The sequence below is a fragment of the Brienomyrus brachyistius genome, chromosome 23 (assembly GCF_023856365.1).
Source record: "Brienomyrus brachyistius isolate T26 chromosome 23, BBRACH_0.4, whole genome shotgun sequence".
Lineage (NCBI taxonomy): Eukaryota > Metazoa > Chordata > Actinopteri > Osteoglossiformes > Mormyridae > Brienomyrus > Brienomyrus brachyistius.
The window spans coordinates 14,555,833-14,574,877 of NC_064555.1; the positions used below are offsets into that span (position 1 = coordinate 14,555,833).

General features: G+C 45.5%; 1 protein-coding gene across 3 annotated transcripts; it reads right to left on the minus strand.

The window, feature by feature from the left end:
- Positions 1–314: 314 nt before the first annotated feature.
- Positions 315–11,741, minus strand: khdrbs1b (KH domain containing, RNA binding, signal transduction associated 1b). Of its 3 annotated transcripts, none has more exons than XR_007384961.1 (11): positions 11,428–11,741; positions 8,294–8,418; positions 7,479–7,595; positions 6,998–7,165; positions 6,557–6,696; positions 5,690–5,894; positions 5,524–5,591; positions 5,155–5,213; positions 4,339–4,531; positions 2,237–2,319; positions 315–1,908 (listed from the first exon to the last, which is right to left on the minus strand). XR_007384961.1 is itself a non-coding variant. In XM_048993102.1 (9 exons), exons 1-9 carry the CDS (start codon positions 11,519–11,521, stop codon positions 4,428–4,430), a joined length of 1,080 nt encoding a protein of 359 aa, XP_048849059.1. In that variant the 5' UTR covers positions 11,522–11,741; the 3' UTR covers positions 3,348–4,427. The 3 variants fall into 3 exon arrangements, 1 of the variants encoding a protein (XP_048849059.1); XR_007384962.1 differs by having other exon boundaries at positions 7,019–7,165; positions 11,428–11,740; XM_048993102.1 differs by lacking the exons at positions 315–1,908; positions 2,237–2,319 and having other exon boundaries at positions 3,348–4,531.
- Between the last annotated feature and the right edge of the window lie 7,304 nt (positions 11,742–19,045).

The following is a 19,045-nucleotide window of genomic DNA, read 5'->3' on the forward strand; positions in this document are numbered from 1 at the left end:
GCTAACCATTCAGGTTCCAAAGCTGCCTGGCTATTTTGTCGATGCTTCCATGCAGACCTCTGGTTGCGGCTCCATTACGCAGCTGCTTGAATCGCTGGATCCTATATGCTGCATGAGTGAAACACATGTCCCCGAAACAATCAGGGACACGTACCAACAGCACAGGATTAACTGCTACACTAGCTGCTTTCAGAAACCGTTACAATCAAACCAAAACTAAGTGAGAACTTTACAGATGTCCTATTTGTACTTCCTAATACAAATTTAAGATCAGGGAGGGAAGGAAAAAAAAAAAAAAAAAAAAACACACTTCATGCAAATTACATCTTCTTTTATTAGATTCTTGTTTAAACAAGTCCCACAACAACATAGGGGGAATAAAAACAACAGGTTTAAGCAAATCCAAGTTAATATTGAACAAGCCTCTGCCATTCCTTCTGGAACTGTCAGTGAAGTGTTACAACCAGGGCTGAAGTCCCCATGATAGAAGCTGGCCGTTTCTAACGGAGCCATACAGGATTTCCTCGGGATGGTACCTACCATCTGTTTATTTTTCATTTTTTCTTATTTGACACAGCCAAAAGCCAACTTAAGTATTCATGGAGACATGCTGAATACACTTATACAGTTCAGATTAAGGTCATACAAGAAATTATTTTTGAAAAAATTGTCAGAAGGCCAGTCTGGCAGAGAGCCCTTGCCGATTGAAAAGCAGGATAGCAAGGACTAAGCGACAGCAGCAGACACTGGTTGAGGAGTTCCACGATGGCCGGGTGGGTCACAAACATGTGTGCGTGCGGCCCACTTGGGTTCCGTCCCTTTTCATTTTCTGCCTTTGGAATTTCTCATTACATTTGCAGCTCCCGCAGACTCTTCCTGGATTTCCAGTTGTTAGAGGCCTCGGCCTGAAGCGGTTATTAAATCCCCTGCAATAAACGATCTGTGCGCAACAGGAGGCCGCCAAGGTGCCGCCAATACACTGCCTGGGGCAACGCAAGCGCCGTCACTGGCTTTAATTGGTAAGAACAGAGGGGCAGACCAAATGGTGGGGACGGGGGGTGGAAGGGTCAAGTAGCAAGCGAGCGGAATGAACCAAGCGGAGAGGGAGGGACAGCCAGAGCGGACCTAGTGCCGAGCGGCAGGCACGCGGAGCATACCAAGTGGCGAGTGGGAGGACTAGTTTGCACTCTCTGGATTAGACCTTGTGTCACAAGGTCTTTCTTTTTAGGGCGCGATAGACTCTGCCTGCTTCGCAAATGCTCCAATTCAGAGTAACTGAGCTCACAGCTTTAAAATAACCCACTAGTATGAAACAGTAGCCTTTGCTGCCCAGGTACATCTGATCTGAAAATCCCAGAAGCCCCCACATCATTACTAAATACCTTCATAAAGCTTCCGCTGACACACTGTGCTCTCACACCAAATAGCTATACAACTAACACACTTTAACGGAATTATAAGCAGGCAAAACAATGCCACAGACTTGTTTCCTAGTGCTGCTGGAGACGGTGCCACAGGAAGACGGCTTTTCTGGGTCGCCCTGAAAGCCGCTAACCCGGCCAGCGAGAGACACGATGCCAGCCAAGGAGCAGAATCTCTGACCCGGTTTACGGTGTCGAGCGCGGCCACAAGAAAACGCGCTAGTGGGCGGGGTCCCGGCCACTGTAGCTAGGAGACACTTCGCTGACCTGCTTTGCGATACGTTAACCGAGACTGGGGAATAGCCACCCAGGAGATTCCGGAAAAAATCGCTACCCCGCCTCTCAGCCGACGGCCTCAAACAGAAAGGCTGGCAAACGGAAGAAGGGTCCAGGGTCTTGGTCTTCGGTAGGTGGCCTTCGGTGACGCAAGGACTATGAACTCCACTCTGTCCCCTCGGGTGTCCGTAACAACCTGCACGCACACACCCTGCAAAGAAAAGCAGGAATTACAACACACAGTGACCCTCCCCTCCGTTTACCAGCTAAACGGGGTCGCCGACGACCCGGCTTGATCGGGCATTCAGGACAGACAGCATTGCTAATGCATGAACATATATCCTTAATTCAGTTACAGATTTGTTATTTTGGTCCAATCTGGAAATCTGGTAGAAAGAAAAAACAATGATGTGCGAAACCTGATACAAGCACTTTCCTGTAACTACAACCTCCTCTGCAGCTGCACATAAACCATATCAATAAAATTCACTTCAAGGGAGAAAAAATATATATTTTATTTTTTTAAACCAGATACATACCTTTCAAGACCCCCAACTCCAGCTCATCTTGAGTCTGAGTCCTTATATGGTCCCACGGACAGACCAATTTGTCATGTGATTACCTGGGGAAGGGGGAGGGTGGGGGGAGGAGAATCATTTACCGTTCTCGAGGATGGAGCAGGCAGAATAAAAGTACTCATGCAAGGCTTACATTCCATAGCAAAGTCATGCAACTCAAGCTTGTGGAAACAACTCGCTACTGATAAATTACAGCTCAGATGCACTTCAGAGGTTACACTGGGAAACATTTATGCTGAAATTAAGCAAAAGAAAGCGTAGCAGCAGCTCAACTGATCTACAGATATTGATCTAGATTTGGAATGTATTTTTTTTTTTTTAGCAAGAGTTGCATTACAATCTGTTCTTTGCTATATTAAATGTTAGTGCACAATTAAATCTGTTTTGGAAACAGCTATTTTAGTTCTGCTTTTTTCCCCTCTGATTTTTAAAGTACTTTTTTTTTTTTTAAATAAACAACTTACACGCATTTACTGGCAATTTATGTATAATATATATGTACTGTATATAGAATACTGAATTACAGATTTAGGATTAGGGTTTACCTTTCGTGGTCGCTTTATCGTTAAGCATTCCTTCTCCTTTTCATTGCGATAATTTTCTTTAATAAAAACAGCCAACACGTCTTTGCGGCAAACAAGCGATCGCCCTGCAAGCTAAACTTGAATGTCGTTTAAATCCAGTTATTTCAGACTAGCAGTACATTCTCATGAAGAGGGAGATCACAGTTTCACTTTTTTAAAAAATAAAAGCCCTAAAACTCCAGAGGGAAACTAACACATAGCCTTGGTTAAGCCTCTCAGATTTATTTTATAGTGTACATAAAAGGTCTTACCTCTAGATCCTTTTTAATATAAAAAGAGAAAAAGATGAAAAATAAGTTGTGCCTTTTTTTGTGAAGAGAATCACATCTTAACACCTTTTAGTTTTTGTTTAATTCTTCCAACTACATGCATACATTTAACTTTAATATCTGGCTTCATGGTCAACTAAAGTAATCTGTTTAAGAATTATTTAAAAAAAAAAAAAATTGTATTTCTTTATTTTGAGAAACCAAAAAAAAAATACCAGGTTTTGTTTGATAGAAAACAAACTAGGCTTTATTGACAAAACGCTGCAAAACATTTTTGGACATATTTAGGTACCTATTTAGGCAAGCTTACACAAGTAGCATTTTGCATTTTACGGTGAGGGTACAGATATTAATGTGAATACAGTTTTTGTAGTTTTTAAGTATGTACAAAGATGGGGTTTAGCTGCAGTATCCCTTTGTGAGAAGGCCATGTGGAGATTTGTCCCAATCCTTCAGAAGTTTACATGTTCTCTTGTTTATGGCGCATCACATGCTAAGCCTAGCAGGAAAATGCAAATCAGCGAGATGAACAGTTTTGACTGACCGCTAGGAGCCAATGGTAGCGTTACACTTTTTAAAAATTGAGGATTTTAGGACAGTTCATCTCAACAGTGCCTAACAGGGCTATATTTCAAAACTCATTAAGGTACAATCCAAACTATTATGGAAAACTAGATGAACAACTTTTAAGACTATTTAAAACAATACGATGGATACATTAAGTCGCTGGCAAATTTTTGTTCATTCACTGGTATTAATGCTTCTGGCCTATATTACATAAAGGAAGTTTAGTGGTTTTATTCCGCAGAAAACAGAATTTTGAAATGTAGCCTAAATGGGAGTCTGCAACTGTCACTTAACGTACTTTTAATGCAAGAAATTAAAATGGTAAACTTCAAAATTAACAAGATTATAGACAGTCCTCTGGAACTGAACAATCTGAAACTGGATAATTTGTTTTCTTTTTTTGTGTTTTTTTTTTAGTTTTTTTTTTTTAAATGAAAACATTAGAAAGTTTGTCAACAATGCAAAAAAAAGCGAGGGGGGAGAAGAAAAGATAAAAGCAAAATTAAAAGCTTGTAAAGAAAGCTGACCTACGTGTTGCCTAGCGCTGTAAAATGACTAGTTCTTGACAAATATACAAGTTGATTCCCAAAAATCCAGTCGTAGGAAAAAGGAAAAAAAACAAAAACCACAAACGGACAATTACTTTTGTCTGGTTGCTTAAAGCGAGAGCTGCCGCGGGTGACAGTAGCTTGGTGGGGCCACACGCTAAAGCAAACTTCCGCTGGGGCCCGCTCAGTATCTTCCGTACGGGTGTTCCCTGTAGGCTCCTTTGGCTGGCCGTGCTGGGGGTGCCTTCCCACCCGCAGCTGGCCGCGTCCCGTTCCAGTCATCCTGACCTATGGGGAGGAAAAGCGGGAAGGGCACGCCCAACCACGTGCTTAACTTCAACCGACCAAAAATCTCAGAGGCGGCCACAAATCACCCTGAATTTGGTCCGACAAAGCTGTAGAACCATGCGATGACAGAATATGACGTGTCACACCAGGCAGACGCCACAATGCACACCGGGATGAGGTACAATCTCTACACTAGAAGTCATGCGAGAACCATCCATGTTCACCAGTAACACAAACTCGGCTCAGTAAGATCCTAAGACTACTTTAGGAAACCCAGGGCACTAGGTATGTTCCAAATAAGTCATGGAGATGCAAGAATATCTCCACACATCAACACGGAAGCAATGTGACCATTTTAAGCACAACAAATGACCCAATATACCTACACAATTTTATTTTAAAAAAATCCTAGATCTATATAAATGTCACTAGGCTTCACTGTTAGCAAAATCTAGAAAGGCCCCTTTAAAGCAAAACAACCCCTTTCAGAATAGCTAAAATGGAAATATAAATAGGGTAAGGATTCCCAGAGCACATTTTTTTAGCTTGTGGTCTCTGTATATTTGCATCAACAGATATTTGGTTTGGAACACAGTTTCTTTTCTGGGATGAGCAGAACTTACCGTAAGTTTCATAAGCTTCCTGGGCCTCCCCATGTCCATAGTCATAGTACTCTGGCTCTCTGCGAAGGAGAAAAAGTGGTCAGCCAATCAGGTTGGCCAAAGGGGTTAGCCAATCAGGCTGGCCACCCACATGATGCACTTAATGCAGAGCTACCATCCCCAACAAAAATGCCTGGGATGAGCAGTGCATACAAATCCCATTTCCCAGCCTGCTTAAAAGCAGCACCCACACTGGTCTGGTACCGTTTACAAGAAATGACCCAACATGCTCTCAAAAGCATGGAGTGTGGATTTCACGGACTCGTTAGCCTCCCCAAAAACTCATGCACGCCAGGTGTTGATCTTTCAGGCGTCACAGCGATGACTTACGCTTGGGGCTGGGTGTAGTAGGTGTCGTAAGACTCGTATGCTGGCTCTGCATAGCTTTCTTCATAAGCCTGGCAAAGGAGTAAAGAACATGTGTTCATTGGGTTAGTCAAGGACAGACAGTCGCAGCGAATAATAGAAAAAATTAAAACAATAAATCCGAACTCACATATTCATCGTAATGCTCGGGGGCAGGGGGATGTGGTGGGGGCATCCTCTGGGGCCCAGGGGCAGGCGGTCTGGCACGTGTGGCGGCCGCACCTCGAGCCGGTTGAGCAGGAGGTCCGCCGCGGCTCGAAGGACCACCTCTGACAGAGGCGCCTCTCACTGGGCCACCCCGAGGTGTTCCACCGCGGGGCGGCAAGGCTCGTCCCCTGGGGATCACAGGTAGTCAATTGTGAAAGGTCCTCCAGTATAGTCCAATCAGCACACCTCACACGCCCTTCCAGCAAACCAGTAAAGTCCGCCCCTTCAGATGGGCAAAAGCGACAACAAATGCACACCGGGCATTCAGGAAAACTAAACAATATTAGTAAAATTTGAGAAAATCTTGAGATGTTGAAAACTTCTTTTGGTCTTTGCAATATTCAATTTGTATTACTTCATTGCCTCAAGGCCTTTGCTACAAGGCGAACAGCAGCTAAAACAGAGACAAAGGCACTAAAAGCACACGTCCCCAGACTTTTCACTGATACTGCACATCAAGCAAGAAGAATCGTCCAGAAATCAATCAACTTGATTCACCCAAGACATCAACTCAACCTCGGGATCTAATTTGGCGGGCTGGTTACATCCAATATTCGGAACAAGAAAAATATTATGGAGCATATTCGAATAAATCGTAAGCACGTCTGTGAGGCTGGGAGAGCAGCGTGGCTCGATGTACCCCAGCGACACTGGATGTAATTGCAAGCATAGAATATAGGAACACTGCACATGGGTGCATAATGACAACACAGCCTGGAGCGAGAGAGATGAGTCACTAAAAGTGAGAGGGAAGCAGCCTAGAAGCCGGAGGGAGAGTGTGGCAGCCTACCGAGCGGCTTGGGAGGAGGGCGGCGGGGCCCCGCGACCTCGGACTGGTGGGCCTCCTCGGCCCCTGCCTGTGGGTTCCTGGCCTCCGTTCAGGTAACTCATCTCCATGAACTGCTCCTGGCAGATGTCGTCCATCATGTCCTGGGGTGGGGAAGGGAGCCGGTCAGGGGTTTATGGCACTGGGCGGGGGGAGGGTGGGTGGGCTGAGCGATTAAGAGTGTGAGATTTACAGCGGCCTGCGTGCCGAACGAGGCGCCCAGCCTGATGAGCTTAACACGAGGCGCCGTGTTCTAGCCACTAAAAGTGCCAAAAGCGGCAGGTCCAACGCGGCTTTACACGCGTGACACGGAATAAATATACTTAGCAACGCGGACACATACCGGCATAGTGCCCATGAGGAGGGTCCAACCAAACAAAGCAGAGCATTAATGAAAGCACAGACCTGACGCTGGCCGACACTCACAGGAAACAGGAACTTCTTGACCTCCTCCATGGCGTGGGCCATCCGCAGGTAGGCTTCAGGCACCGGGGCAAACACCTCTATGAACACGTGCAGCTCCATGGACAGGTGGGCGTACTTGGGCTCACCACTCTTCCTCAGACCTTCCTCCTTTAATGGGGACACACATATATGCGCACACACAGGCAAGGATCTGGTTAAGCAGTAGCAGGCAGCAGCGCTAGAGTACAGATTCTCGGCCATAACTCTGATACCATTTATTTTTAAATAATGGGTCTAAGGCAGAGAAACAGAGTGCAGACTGCAGGGGAGGTAACACCTCTACAAAGCCGGGACCACAGGACAGTCACAATGCTAAGTGACACGGACATATTCCCCACTGCCGCAACACGTCAGGCACCAGACAGAGTCAAGTAGTGAACTTAACCTGACCTCTGACCAGCAGAGTGCCGCTAGTGCTCACCTTGGCTTTGTCCCTCATGGACCCCTTCCCGAGGACTGATATCTTGGCGCCCGTCTCTTCCTGTAGACGCTTGATAGTGTTTCCTTGAGGTCCGAGAATCTTCCCTACAAAATTGAACTTTAAAAAAAAAAAAGATGGAAATTTATTAAGTGGTCATAAGAAGGGAAATGAGGCTTTAAAACCCACAGGGGTGGGATTATTACGCACCATTGGTCGCTGGTTTAATCCAATGTGAACCAATAAGCAGCCAGAGAAATGGGACAGACCAGTCTAATACCACAGTGCACTGTGATCCCACTTATGGCGGGTTCTGCAGCTTTCTCCAGCTCCCATGATTCCCAGCACTTTATTTAAATATGACACTGGGGGCAAACAAAGTGAGGATGAAAAAAATATATTGTATGGCCTACAGGCTTGCATTGAGAGACTATGCAGCCTACACTCATGCAAAAAAACCCAAACAAAACTAGCCAAGGTTATTATGGTGCAGTCCTGTACCCTGTTACACACAGGAGTGGAAGGAGAAACTGGCACACATCTGTATGGAGGGGGGAGGCTGGAGGCTGCTGTTTACACTCAAGGTGCCGCAAAACCCCTGCCTACCGGGAGGCACATCCTCATTCCTACACTGACACGGCTGACGCAGAGAGGAACACACTTGCTTTATTGCCTACAAAACAGGCGGTGGGTGAAATGCGACATTCTGGCGATGAATTTTGGAGCGGCGAGAGCATAAAACTCCAACGGTCCCGTTTAAAGCTCCTGTGACCACAACACAGGGACCAAAGACACGCATGGGTAGGGACCCGGCTGACCTTGGGGTACTGCTTCACTGGGATCAGCACCCTCTCCTTCAGTTTCACATTCTTCACTGTGAAGAGGTCCAGGTAGGTCTCCCTCTCATCCTTCTTTGTCTCGCCCTTCTGAATCCTCTCGATTTCTGAAATGGACAAAAGGACGGCCGATGACTTAGTGAATGTGAGAAACCACACCGCCAACAACCCTGACTCATCACACCCCATTCTGTATGAAACAGATTTAGAAGCTCTTTACAAGATAACTGGACTCTGTTTCCGCCAAATACAAATCAGATCACACAAACCCTAATGGAGAAAAGAAAGTTATGCCGAACAGCGCAACGTTATGGAGCTTCGGCAAACATACCATATGCTGCACCAAGACAAGTTTGGTGAAGTGCCTCAAATGTGCTTAAGGCTTTATTGCAATACGCTATACCAACAAGGAGCAGCCGATTCCGAGATCCTGGCAAGTCGTGAGCTTTTCATCACTAATGATACTGCCAACATTGCTTATACAGATGTACGTCTGCGTTCATTAAAGCATTTTTAACAATTTGGCATTTCATCAACAAACAAAAAAAAAGCGACTTTGCTTATTGCCAATGACTCACGCACTCATCCACACCATTACATTTTCCAAGGTATGCATTTCTTAACCCAGCACCGAAGACAACCTTTATGACAAATCAAAATCGCATCTGCTCTTAATAAACCCCCCTCTCAGAGCCTGGATTACAAAGGAACTGAACAGGGGATAAAGACTTCCTTTACTACTCCACAATGTCGTATCCTGGAAATCACATCTGTTAGCTATTAATCATGCAGCTCAATCAGCAGTGCTGTTTCCCACAGCAAACCAGCAGCGCCTGGTTGCTCTGGGCGGGAAAGCCAGCAGCAGTGCAGGGAGAAAGGCGGAGACGATAGCACAATCCGCGGATGGCATCTCGCTCCCTTCGCATCCAACACTCTGATGCACGATCCATCTCCTCCAGAAACTCCACTCCGCTGCATCCGCAACACCGAAGGGCAACGAGACACTGACCCGTGGCAAAACCTCAGTCTGCTTGGCAGAGCATGCAACCAGCAAAATTCCTCCCAGCCGCCAAGCTGGCCGGCCTACCGTGCAATTTTCCTACAAAGACATTTCAAACAAACGATCCTCTCAGCATTTCCATCCAGCGATCATGAACATGGCGACAATCTGCCTCCCCCCCCCAACACTTCTGTCTTCGTTCAGAGGCTTACTGCAGTGAGACCAAGGCGAGAGCTTTTCCGACAGGAGGTTTCAGGCACGGCTAACGTGAAACCCACTTATGCATGCCGGGGAACACGTGCAGGGTCGGACACAGAACAAGGGAACAGAGAAAGCTACACATATTTGACCCAGAACCAGATCAGCTGATATGCAGAAATCCTTTGGAGAAGGAACACAACAAAAAGCATGAACCGGCAAACAGAACTGCTCGGAGCCGTGCCTTATAAGAAACTGTGTCAGATGACCTTGGTGCCCTGCTCTCTCACTATCACACGCAGAGATATATTGAAAGTGCAGCCTAGCAAATCAGCACCACTCATAAGGGACACAGCGGCATCCAGCCTGCCACTGAATACAAGGCTCTATTTCGAGATAGTCGGGCAAACCTACTGCAAATGCTCAGGAAACATAACAAAACCATTTCTGCAGCAGTACCAGAGACAGCCTATCCAGATCATCTGGGGAGACACCACCACTTAATGCAGAAAGCAAAATCCAACTCTAAATCAAATAAGAGCATATTACAAGCAAGCCCTAGGCATGTTGTTGTTAAACAAGAATGCCCAAGATCAAATTGATAAGTATCCCCATTTTTCAGCACTTCAAAATTCAAAGCACTTTATAAAGATTGTGAAACATGGGCCTTTACCATGGTATACAAGATTATAAAGATATACCAGGACCAGTGTTACAGTAAAGGGATGATTAAGCAACAAGAAGTATGATGCATGCAGGTATCTAGAGGGCAGTCTGTAAATGCATCCGTTTGGATGAGGACCTAACTAATGGTTAAAATGCCAGGGGGTGATACTGAATGTGAAATGTTCAGACAAAGCACAGAAGTAGACAAAATTCACACAGTCGACAGAGTCATCAAACTGCATTCCCGTGCTCGCGAGTCAGTGGCCCTGGGTCACATCCGTCCCGTGCTGTGGGTCTCCCCATTTCCCGAGCGTGACATCCTGTCAACACAGCTGACACCTGACGACGGCCACTCATTCCCCAGCGTCAGCTGCAGGTGTGCTAAACAGCCAGCCCTGGTCCTAGACATGGCAGGTCTTTAAAGTCGGTCGCCAGGAGACCCAAAACAAGTGCGCAGTGTTTCCCGTGGGGGAGGGGCACGATGTTCTTTAAAATAAGGATGCATAAAACGTGGGCAAACTTAGCAAATAAACACGACATACTGCCTTCGGTGAATCTTCCAGTACCTCCATTAATATTGACCTGATAAGCACTGGATGGTAAATTGGACATTAACCGAAAGATAGGCTGTGTCAGATACCTGAGCAGGGGTACTTACGAAGCAAAAACCTTTACTGAATGTTCCTGCGTATAAACAAACAGCTTGGATAACTTTATATGGGTCCAGGCGACAATACTAAAAAATTATGAAGCCCCACAATGCCTGTGGACGTCCAGGCTAAAAACGCAAAACATGAAATGCAAAATTACAAAACCATGAAAATCGCTTAAAAACCAAGCGTTCTTTTTGAAAAACCATGTACATCGCGCACGAATAACGCGCAATTCATAATATAGCGAAACAAGGCACCTCCGAATACAATGAGAATACACTAAAACAACTAGAACTAAAGTAATTACTCAGCTAAAGATACCGACGTTTCTACTTTTATTTTCACACAATAACGCGAACAATGCGAGGTTTCGTTAGCCACGTGTCCGATGCAGCCCCGCAAAGGGGGGGTCGGCCGGACAGTCATGATAGAGACACACAGCAGCTTTGTCCCGGTTACTCCTGGCGTCGCGCGCCGCGTGTCGGGCTGCGAGCTGGTCGGCTACAATAAAAAAAACGGCGTTGGATTGAGCCCTCCAATCGCCCAGATAAGTGAAACCCCGACCGCTCGCTATTCTCTTCATGCTTCACCATATTTACCTGCAGAAAGAAGTTTCATTGCGTGTGTGAAAGACGAATCCAGGCTGTCCTTTTCTGCCAGCAATTCGGGGAGATATTTGCTCTCGTTCTCCATTTTGTATGTATTAAGCTAGCTAGTCTTGCGCTTCTTTGAAAAAAGGTAAACTGTTATACAGTAAGGTTTTTTTCCAGTTATAGTTTCCACTTTTCAAGTGACCGGGTGCGTTTTATTGATAGTGGCGGGAGGAAATCGCGGTTGAGAGGGACCACTTCTTCCGTCCTTGTAAACACAACCAACGGCTTTCTCCCTCGCTGCCTGAAAATGGAAGAACAAAAGCCTGCGACGGACGAAAAGAATCCGCGAGCCGGAAGTGAGGTCACCAAGATCATACAATCCCGCGCGAGACCGCCCTCTTCGCCATGTTCCGGCTTTTTAAAGCGACAGTGCTTTTTCCCCGGCTAAACTTTTACACATACTTATAAATGTCACACACACGCAGACACGCATATATATGGGCCCATATAAGATTGTTTATACATCATATATAAATATTAAAATATTGTTATTAAATTGTAATGCAAGGACCCTGTTAACTAAAACAATGATCTGAAAATGTGTCAACGGTTTATTTTTTATATATATTTATGCCATATTTCTTACATCTATCTGTCCGTCACCAAGCCGCGTGTCCTGATCAGGATCAATGGCGGAGCAGCCGCTGGCGCATGTTACTGAGTCGGCGTCATGGGGGACATTCCCGGGCCATAACCCCCCCCCCCCAAATGCCACACTCCAACGACAGTCTGTTATTTCTGTATTTTATTTTATAGGCGTTCATCCTAAAACGTTCACCCCCGCGTGCTCGTAGTCAGATTTGTCGCTGGCACTGGAGCGATACTCTTCTTCTTTAAAAATTAAGATTACATTTCGTTATCTGCTGGAGAAATGTGGCTAGTGATTAAAGTGGTTAAAGTCGTGGTTTTAGAAGTTGAAATAAGCAATGCGTTTAATATGAACTGCCCCTTCAATTATCCATACGGATCGTAGATAACTAGTTCAGTATTTCCTATGAATTAAAATTACATTACAATTACATTTAGGGTGTGTCTTATCCTTCGCAATGTGCAGCTCAAATTCATTAACGAGTCTATCCAAGCGGCAGCCAGCCATTCTATCCCCTTTTCACATAAAATATGAAAAAAGCTTTTGCTGCGTGCCCACGTAGGATGTTGATGTAGTCTGCTGCCTCCCAATGGTGAATATAAGTTATGAAATGATCCACTTAAGCAAGAAATTTACTGTTGATGAGTATCGGACTTTAATTGATTCCCAAAGTGCCGGCATCACCCCCTGACATTGGCTGCGCCAGGGGTGGCCAATTTTATCCGCAAAGGGTCAGTGTGTATGCAGGTCTTTGGGATAATCTTTGGGTCAGCTGTTCAAACCCAGGTGTGAGAACTCATCAGCCAGTCAGCCCAATAATTAGTAATTAGTAATTTAACCCGCAAATACAATGCCCTTTCCTGGATAAGATTGGCCGCCCCTGCCTTAGGCAAGCACTTCATCCCCGCCGAACTTCACATTTACCTGATGCTTTATCCAATGTGAGCTAAAGTAGGGATAAGAATTAAAATTTATGTGCCCTCCTTGGGATGCGAACCCATAACCTTTGTATTGTTAGTAAAATGCTTTACTTGTTCACCCTTTACGAGTTAATGTCGCTCCAAGTACTCCCACCTACAGTACTGGGCGTTTCTGTGTTGTAACTTAGTATTCTGTTCAGAAATCCGGAAGTTTTCATTCAGCCTGGGTACCTGCCATGACAAGCACGGACGCTCTCACTTAAGACACATATTTAGAAGCCGTTAATTTACATTCCTTTTAACTTAATTCTCAGAAGGCCATATCAAGAGGCCACATCACCATCAGCCACCTAAAGTCAGACTGCATCGTCGTATGTAACAATGTTACGAACCAACACTCACGTAATCCAGCGAGGTAATTGTAAAATAACACAGATTGACAACGGCTCAAAACATCACCGTCTATCCTTGACTTCTCAGATAATTTGTTTTTTATTGATGACGTACGGACAGGTAAAATATCTCTGCATATAACAGCTTACCATGCTGTACACAGAAGTACAGAATATTCATAAAGTATTAGTATATTTTTAGCAGCCAATCAAACATGACAACACCCAATTGCTAATACGCTCTTGCTTTAGTGTTAGTCATGAGAAAATATTTTGTCTGCTGTCATACTCACAAATAACAAATCACATCATTCTGTAATCATGAAAGAATCATAATTATTATACACTATGCCTTAATGGCCTTCATCACAGGGGCATACAGTATATATAGGGGCGGGACCACAGGGACACTGGCCCCGGCTGAAAGCTGATTGGCCCCACGAGTGCTCCCCTCCCCTGTCACTCACTGATTCAACACATATCATTGCCTAATGATAAGGTTGGCCCCTCTGTTTGAATTATGCCCCCCTCTTATACCCTAAAAAATCCTACAATTGTCCCTGCTGTCACTAGCACTGTACACTAACTCCCTGATGACTAAAGTGAAATTGTAGTCATTAATTTACACAAGGCACTCGATAAGAATAGACTGATTTTTGGAGTTATGAGAATGTTTCGCTTAAGCTCTGCAGCACTTACTTAAAAATTAAATCTAATATTTGAAATCTGTAGCATTTTTCGAAGCTGTGAAGGGTGTAGAAGTCTGACAGGCAAATGCTTGTCAGCAGAGAAGTCCATCCATCATTTTTTGCCACACTGTTCCGCTCTGGTCCCTACAGGCATTTTAAGTTACTCGGCATGTTTTGTGATTGGCTAAGTGTAGTGAGGTTGTTAGGTGGCTGCTCCCAGATTAGCACAGCCAGAAGGCTGGAGAGACCCTTTTTTTTGCCTGTGAACGCTTCCTGAACTGTCACACCATCTCTGGTCTTTTGCACAACATTCCCTAATGTGCATCTGATTTATTCTGTCTGATCCTCCAGGGGCATAAAGAAAAGTACTGATCATCCAGTTCTGGAACAGTTATTTGATGACAATAATGTCCGTGATGTTTTGTCCTCCTTGGACATACCATGTTAATTAACCCATTGGTTCATATATATTATATATATATATTCATCAGTACCTCTATCTATGGTTTTCGTATACACCCTGGCACTTACCACAATTCTGATCTCTGATCTTTTGCAGTTAATCCTGACAATGACCCAAAGTGTCCTCCTCTTGGGTTTTTCAGAGGAGGGACGCAAATTATTGAGATCTGCGGGAACCCGAATTGCAGCGAGTACCCATGTGAGTTGAGGTTCTCGATGTTCCCCACAGCTTTTGATTAACAGGTGAATCATTTACACCTGAGGCTGCATCTGTTTGTCCCTCTCAATTCCATTGCCGTTGGCCAAAGATGGGCACCGTCCTTAGAGTTCAAGAGTGTGGGTGAACATCTTGCTGTCTCACAGTCACACTTAATGCAAGAGACACTTTGACTCCATTTTGTCTTCAAAGAACAAGGCTCACCAAAACAGATCTGCATATTTTTCTTTTCATTTTGAGATTTTTCAGTGTTGCCAGTTTTTGTTGTTGAGATTGTGCGCATGTTATCATACTGTAAAGCTGTAGGTTTTCAGGTTTGCTACAGAACGATGCAAACAAATATGTACCTTTTGAAATAGACGCTTTTAAAGCTCGACCTGCTTACATTCCTACCATTGTCTCCGTGCAGGCCAAATTCTTCCATGCCAGACCCTCCTCACCATATCTTAATGAACCTTGCTTCGTGAACTGGGGCACAGTCATGCTGGAGCAGAAAATCGCCTTCCCCAAACTGTTTCCACGAAGTTGGATGCATAGAATTGTCCAAAATGTCTCGTATGATATGCATCGCAAAACATCTTGGACACGGTTGATTGAGTTTGGTGTGGAAGAATTTGACTTGCCCATACAGAGCCCTGATCTCGACCCCATCGAACCAGACCAGATTTATATAAAATGCTGTACAGAATTCATCATGGACACTGTATGTATTTAATATTTATCCAACATTCTGTATGCCACCTTCATGGCGTAGATATGCAGAGTTCTATTTGCTTATCACATATGTAAATGCTATACAGCTATTTCTAACACTCATGCACTGTTACCCTCCCAGAGTGGACTGACTGCATTCCGTTGTCTGAAAACTTGTTCAAAGACAGTTATAATACAGCTGAATTTTATCCAGCCTAATTTATTTCCGATCACAGTGCAATTGTGCTGAAAGGACGCTGCTTCTGATTTGATGAATCACATGTGAATTTCAGTGTTTGGGGTCCAAGGTGCACCACAATCTCCCCGCCTCCCCGGGGTCCAAGGTGCACCACAACCTCCCCGCCTCCCCCCCCCCCCCCCACCAGCCGGAACACCGATGCCACTGTCTCAGCCTCCCCTCGCCTCAGTCACTCAACCGTAACACAACTAGTCATAAACCTGTCACTCAGCTTTTCCGCATGTCAAAAGCTTTTTACTCTCCCCTGCCGAGTGGAGAAGGTGTTTGTAGCTATTTACAGTCTCCTAACACAGAGTGACATCCAAGTTAATGGGAATCAGCTTTGCAGTGGGGCAACATGGCAGCCCAGTGTGGAAAACCTAGCAACAGCACCTACCCCAGTGGCATTGTGGGTGTGCAAACTTCTCTTTACAAGCTGATGGGATTAACATTCATATACCAAAGATGTTGTGTTCCCTCTTAAATCCTTTATGCATGGAACACTCAACCGACCTTCTTCCATAATATTTTTTTAAGCATGCTGGCAGACAATAACAAAGTGTTGGTCATAACTTCCAAACCGCTTTTTCCTACTGGGTCGCAGAGGGTCCGGAGCCTATCCCAGAAGCAATGGGCACGAGGCAGGGAACAACCCAGGATGGGGGGCCAGCCCATCGCAGGGCACACTCACACACCATTCACTCATACACGTACACCTATGGGCAATTTAGCAACTCCAATTAGCCTCAGCATGTTTTTGGACTGTGGGGGGAAACTGAAGTACCTGGAGGAAACCCCACGACAACATGGGGAGAACATGCAAACTCCACACACATGTGACCCAGGCAGAGACTCGAACCTGGGTCCCAGAAGTGTGAGGCAACAGTGCTAACCACTGCACCACCATGCCACCCCAGACTCTAGGTTATTGGCAAAAAATAGGGAATGACTTAAAATAAAACTTGTAGTACTTTCTTGAAACCCAGCTATCTGTGAGAGATTCCATTTTTCAGTAGGTCAACGGCCGCCGGACTTAAGGCATATAATTTTGTGAAAACACATTTTGGAGACTGTCAGCACTGGAGCCCAAAAGAGCTCTTCCCTCTGCTCTTCTCCACTCCAACAGCATCTCCAACAATCTGGCCCAACCAGTAAGCTGCTGATTGGCAGAGGACACAATGGTAATTTGATTGTGAAAAGTCTGCATGCAGACATAAGAGACACTGGCTGGTATTATGGTGCAATTGGAACTATCTGGTGCTTCAAGCTCTGAAGAACAATAGAAGGCTTTAATAGAAATGCATCGTCTTCAAAGTTCTGGGAGAAAAATGCTGAAGTGATCAGACAGACTTCCTTTGGCAGTTGAAAAAACTCCATTTGGCCATCATTGAGTTCATTCTGACATCATCACAAACCAACTGGCGCCAGTCTCTGGTGACACATACCAAGATGTCATCAAGCCCACAGAGACGATCATCATTCAGACATCACTTCCCTCCACACATGGATAAACAATGTTTTGAACTGTGGCCCCCGTATATTTCATGCTGTCACCTCTGGGTTAAGATTTTGGTCACTATAAACAAAGACTTCAAAACAAAAAAAAAAAAAAAAGATTTTTCCCTAAATGGTGGCCATCATCAACAAATGACAGTACACAACTGCTTTCACAAAAGCACAACAGCATTCCTCCAGGTTTACATCTGATGTCCTGTGTCGCCATGAGAAACAAGAAGATTCGTTCCAGAGGAACATATCCTATACTGTGTGTACAGACGCTCCACTACTTACGAACTTTCAACTTACGAACTTTCAGACATACGAACGAAGGGGACTGTAAGTACAATGTGTGTTAGTTGGGCTCCCGTTTTCCATCCACAACATCAATAATTTTTTCTGCGCGCCAATTGCGCCTGGTACGACTTCTGGCCGCTACTCCCACCGCGCAGCAGTGTAGCGTTTGCACTCCCAGCGTCCTAGTTCTTTGTACTTGCGTATACCCTTAAAATGATGTTGAATAACAACTTACGAAAATTTCAAGTTACGAACGGCCATTCGGAACGTAACTTGTTCGTAAGTAGAGGAGCGTCTGTACATTTATTTACTTGTTTCCTTTTCGATATTTGTTGAATTGATTGGAGATCATGAAATGTATATTTTCACTGTACTCCTACCTGTATGTAAGTATGAACACATTCTGAATGTGATTACTATTAGTGGCGGAAGCCCTCTGGAATCATGAAGTTTGGGAAGATGGCAATCAGACTCAGAGTTTGCTTTTGTATCATAGTGTCATCTGTAGTCACAATGACTTCTCTACCACTAACCAAGTGACGAATAAAACTGTCACAGAGCCGAATGTGATAACTCATCCCCACCCCCTCATTTTAGGGGTGTATTTGTTGTGTTTTCTCGCCCCCCCCCCCCCCATTAAAAAAAATACTGTCAAACTTGACAGTACCAGATAATCTCAGTTAAGAAACATTCCTTGTCATGCCTCACAAAAATAGAATTGGATCAGGGGCCTGGAGTAGATTGTGTTTGTCTGCCTGTTGGGTGAAGTGCAAAGATGCTGTCATTTTAATGTATTCATATTTTTCTTACCTCTGACTGCATTGTGACATTGATATGTGGGATGTGACAATCTGAGAAACTATGTTTCCTTTGTGTCTCTTTAAATAAACCCCCCAGCAGATTGTAAACACATAATTAAGGGGGGGGGGGGGGGGGGGCTGTGGTTTCCCACCGCAGGATGAAGTGATGCATGCATAGCAGTGCCGCTCTGCCCACAGCAGGGCTGGGCGCCGCCACGAGTCACGATGTCCATTAGTGACCAGTGCACACTGTCAGCTGAGATCCTGCCATATAAACGGCTTTAAAAAAGCACAGCCTCTGACTTTTAGAGCAGGTATCCTGGCTGCTATTCTCAAAGCAACTCCCAAAGTCCATCGTCCGGGTTACGAGGCCCCTCCAGCGTCCGCGTTACGAGGCCCCTCCAGCGTCCGGGTTACGAGGCCCCTCCAGCGTCCGCATTACGAGGCCCCTCCAGCGTCCGCGTTACGAGGACCCTCTAGCGTCCGGGTTACGAGGCCCCTCCAGCGTCCGCGTTACGAGGCCCCTCCAGCGTCAGTGTTACGAGGCCCCTCCAGCGTCCGCGTTACGAGGCCCCTCCAGCGTCCGGGTTACGAGGCCCCTCCAGCGTCCGGGTTACGAGGCCCCTCCAGCGTCAGTGTTACGAGGCCCCTCCAGCGTCCGCGTTACGAGGCCCCTCCAGCGTCCGGGTTACGAGGCCCCTCCAGCGTCAGTGTTACGAGGCCCCTCCAGCGTCCGCGTTACGAGGCCCCTCCAGCGTCCGCGTTACGAG

Excerpts from the sequence above, each read along its gene's own strand:
- khdrbs1b (XM_048993102.1), bottom strand. The coding sequence starts at position 11,521 with ATGGAGAACGAGAGCAAATATCTCCCCGAATTGCTGGCAGAAAAGGAC. Across the intron at positions 7,596-8,293 it reads CAGTGAAGCAGTACCCCAAG|TTCAATTTTGTAGGGAAGAT; the intron begins GTCAGCCGGGTC and ends TTTTTTTTAAAG. Across the intron at positions 5,214-5,523 it reads TACTACACCCAGCCCCAAGC|AGAGCCAGAGTACTATGACT; the intron begins GTAAGTCATCGC and ends TCTCCTTCGCAG.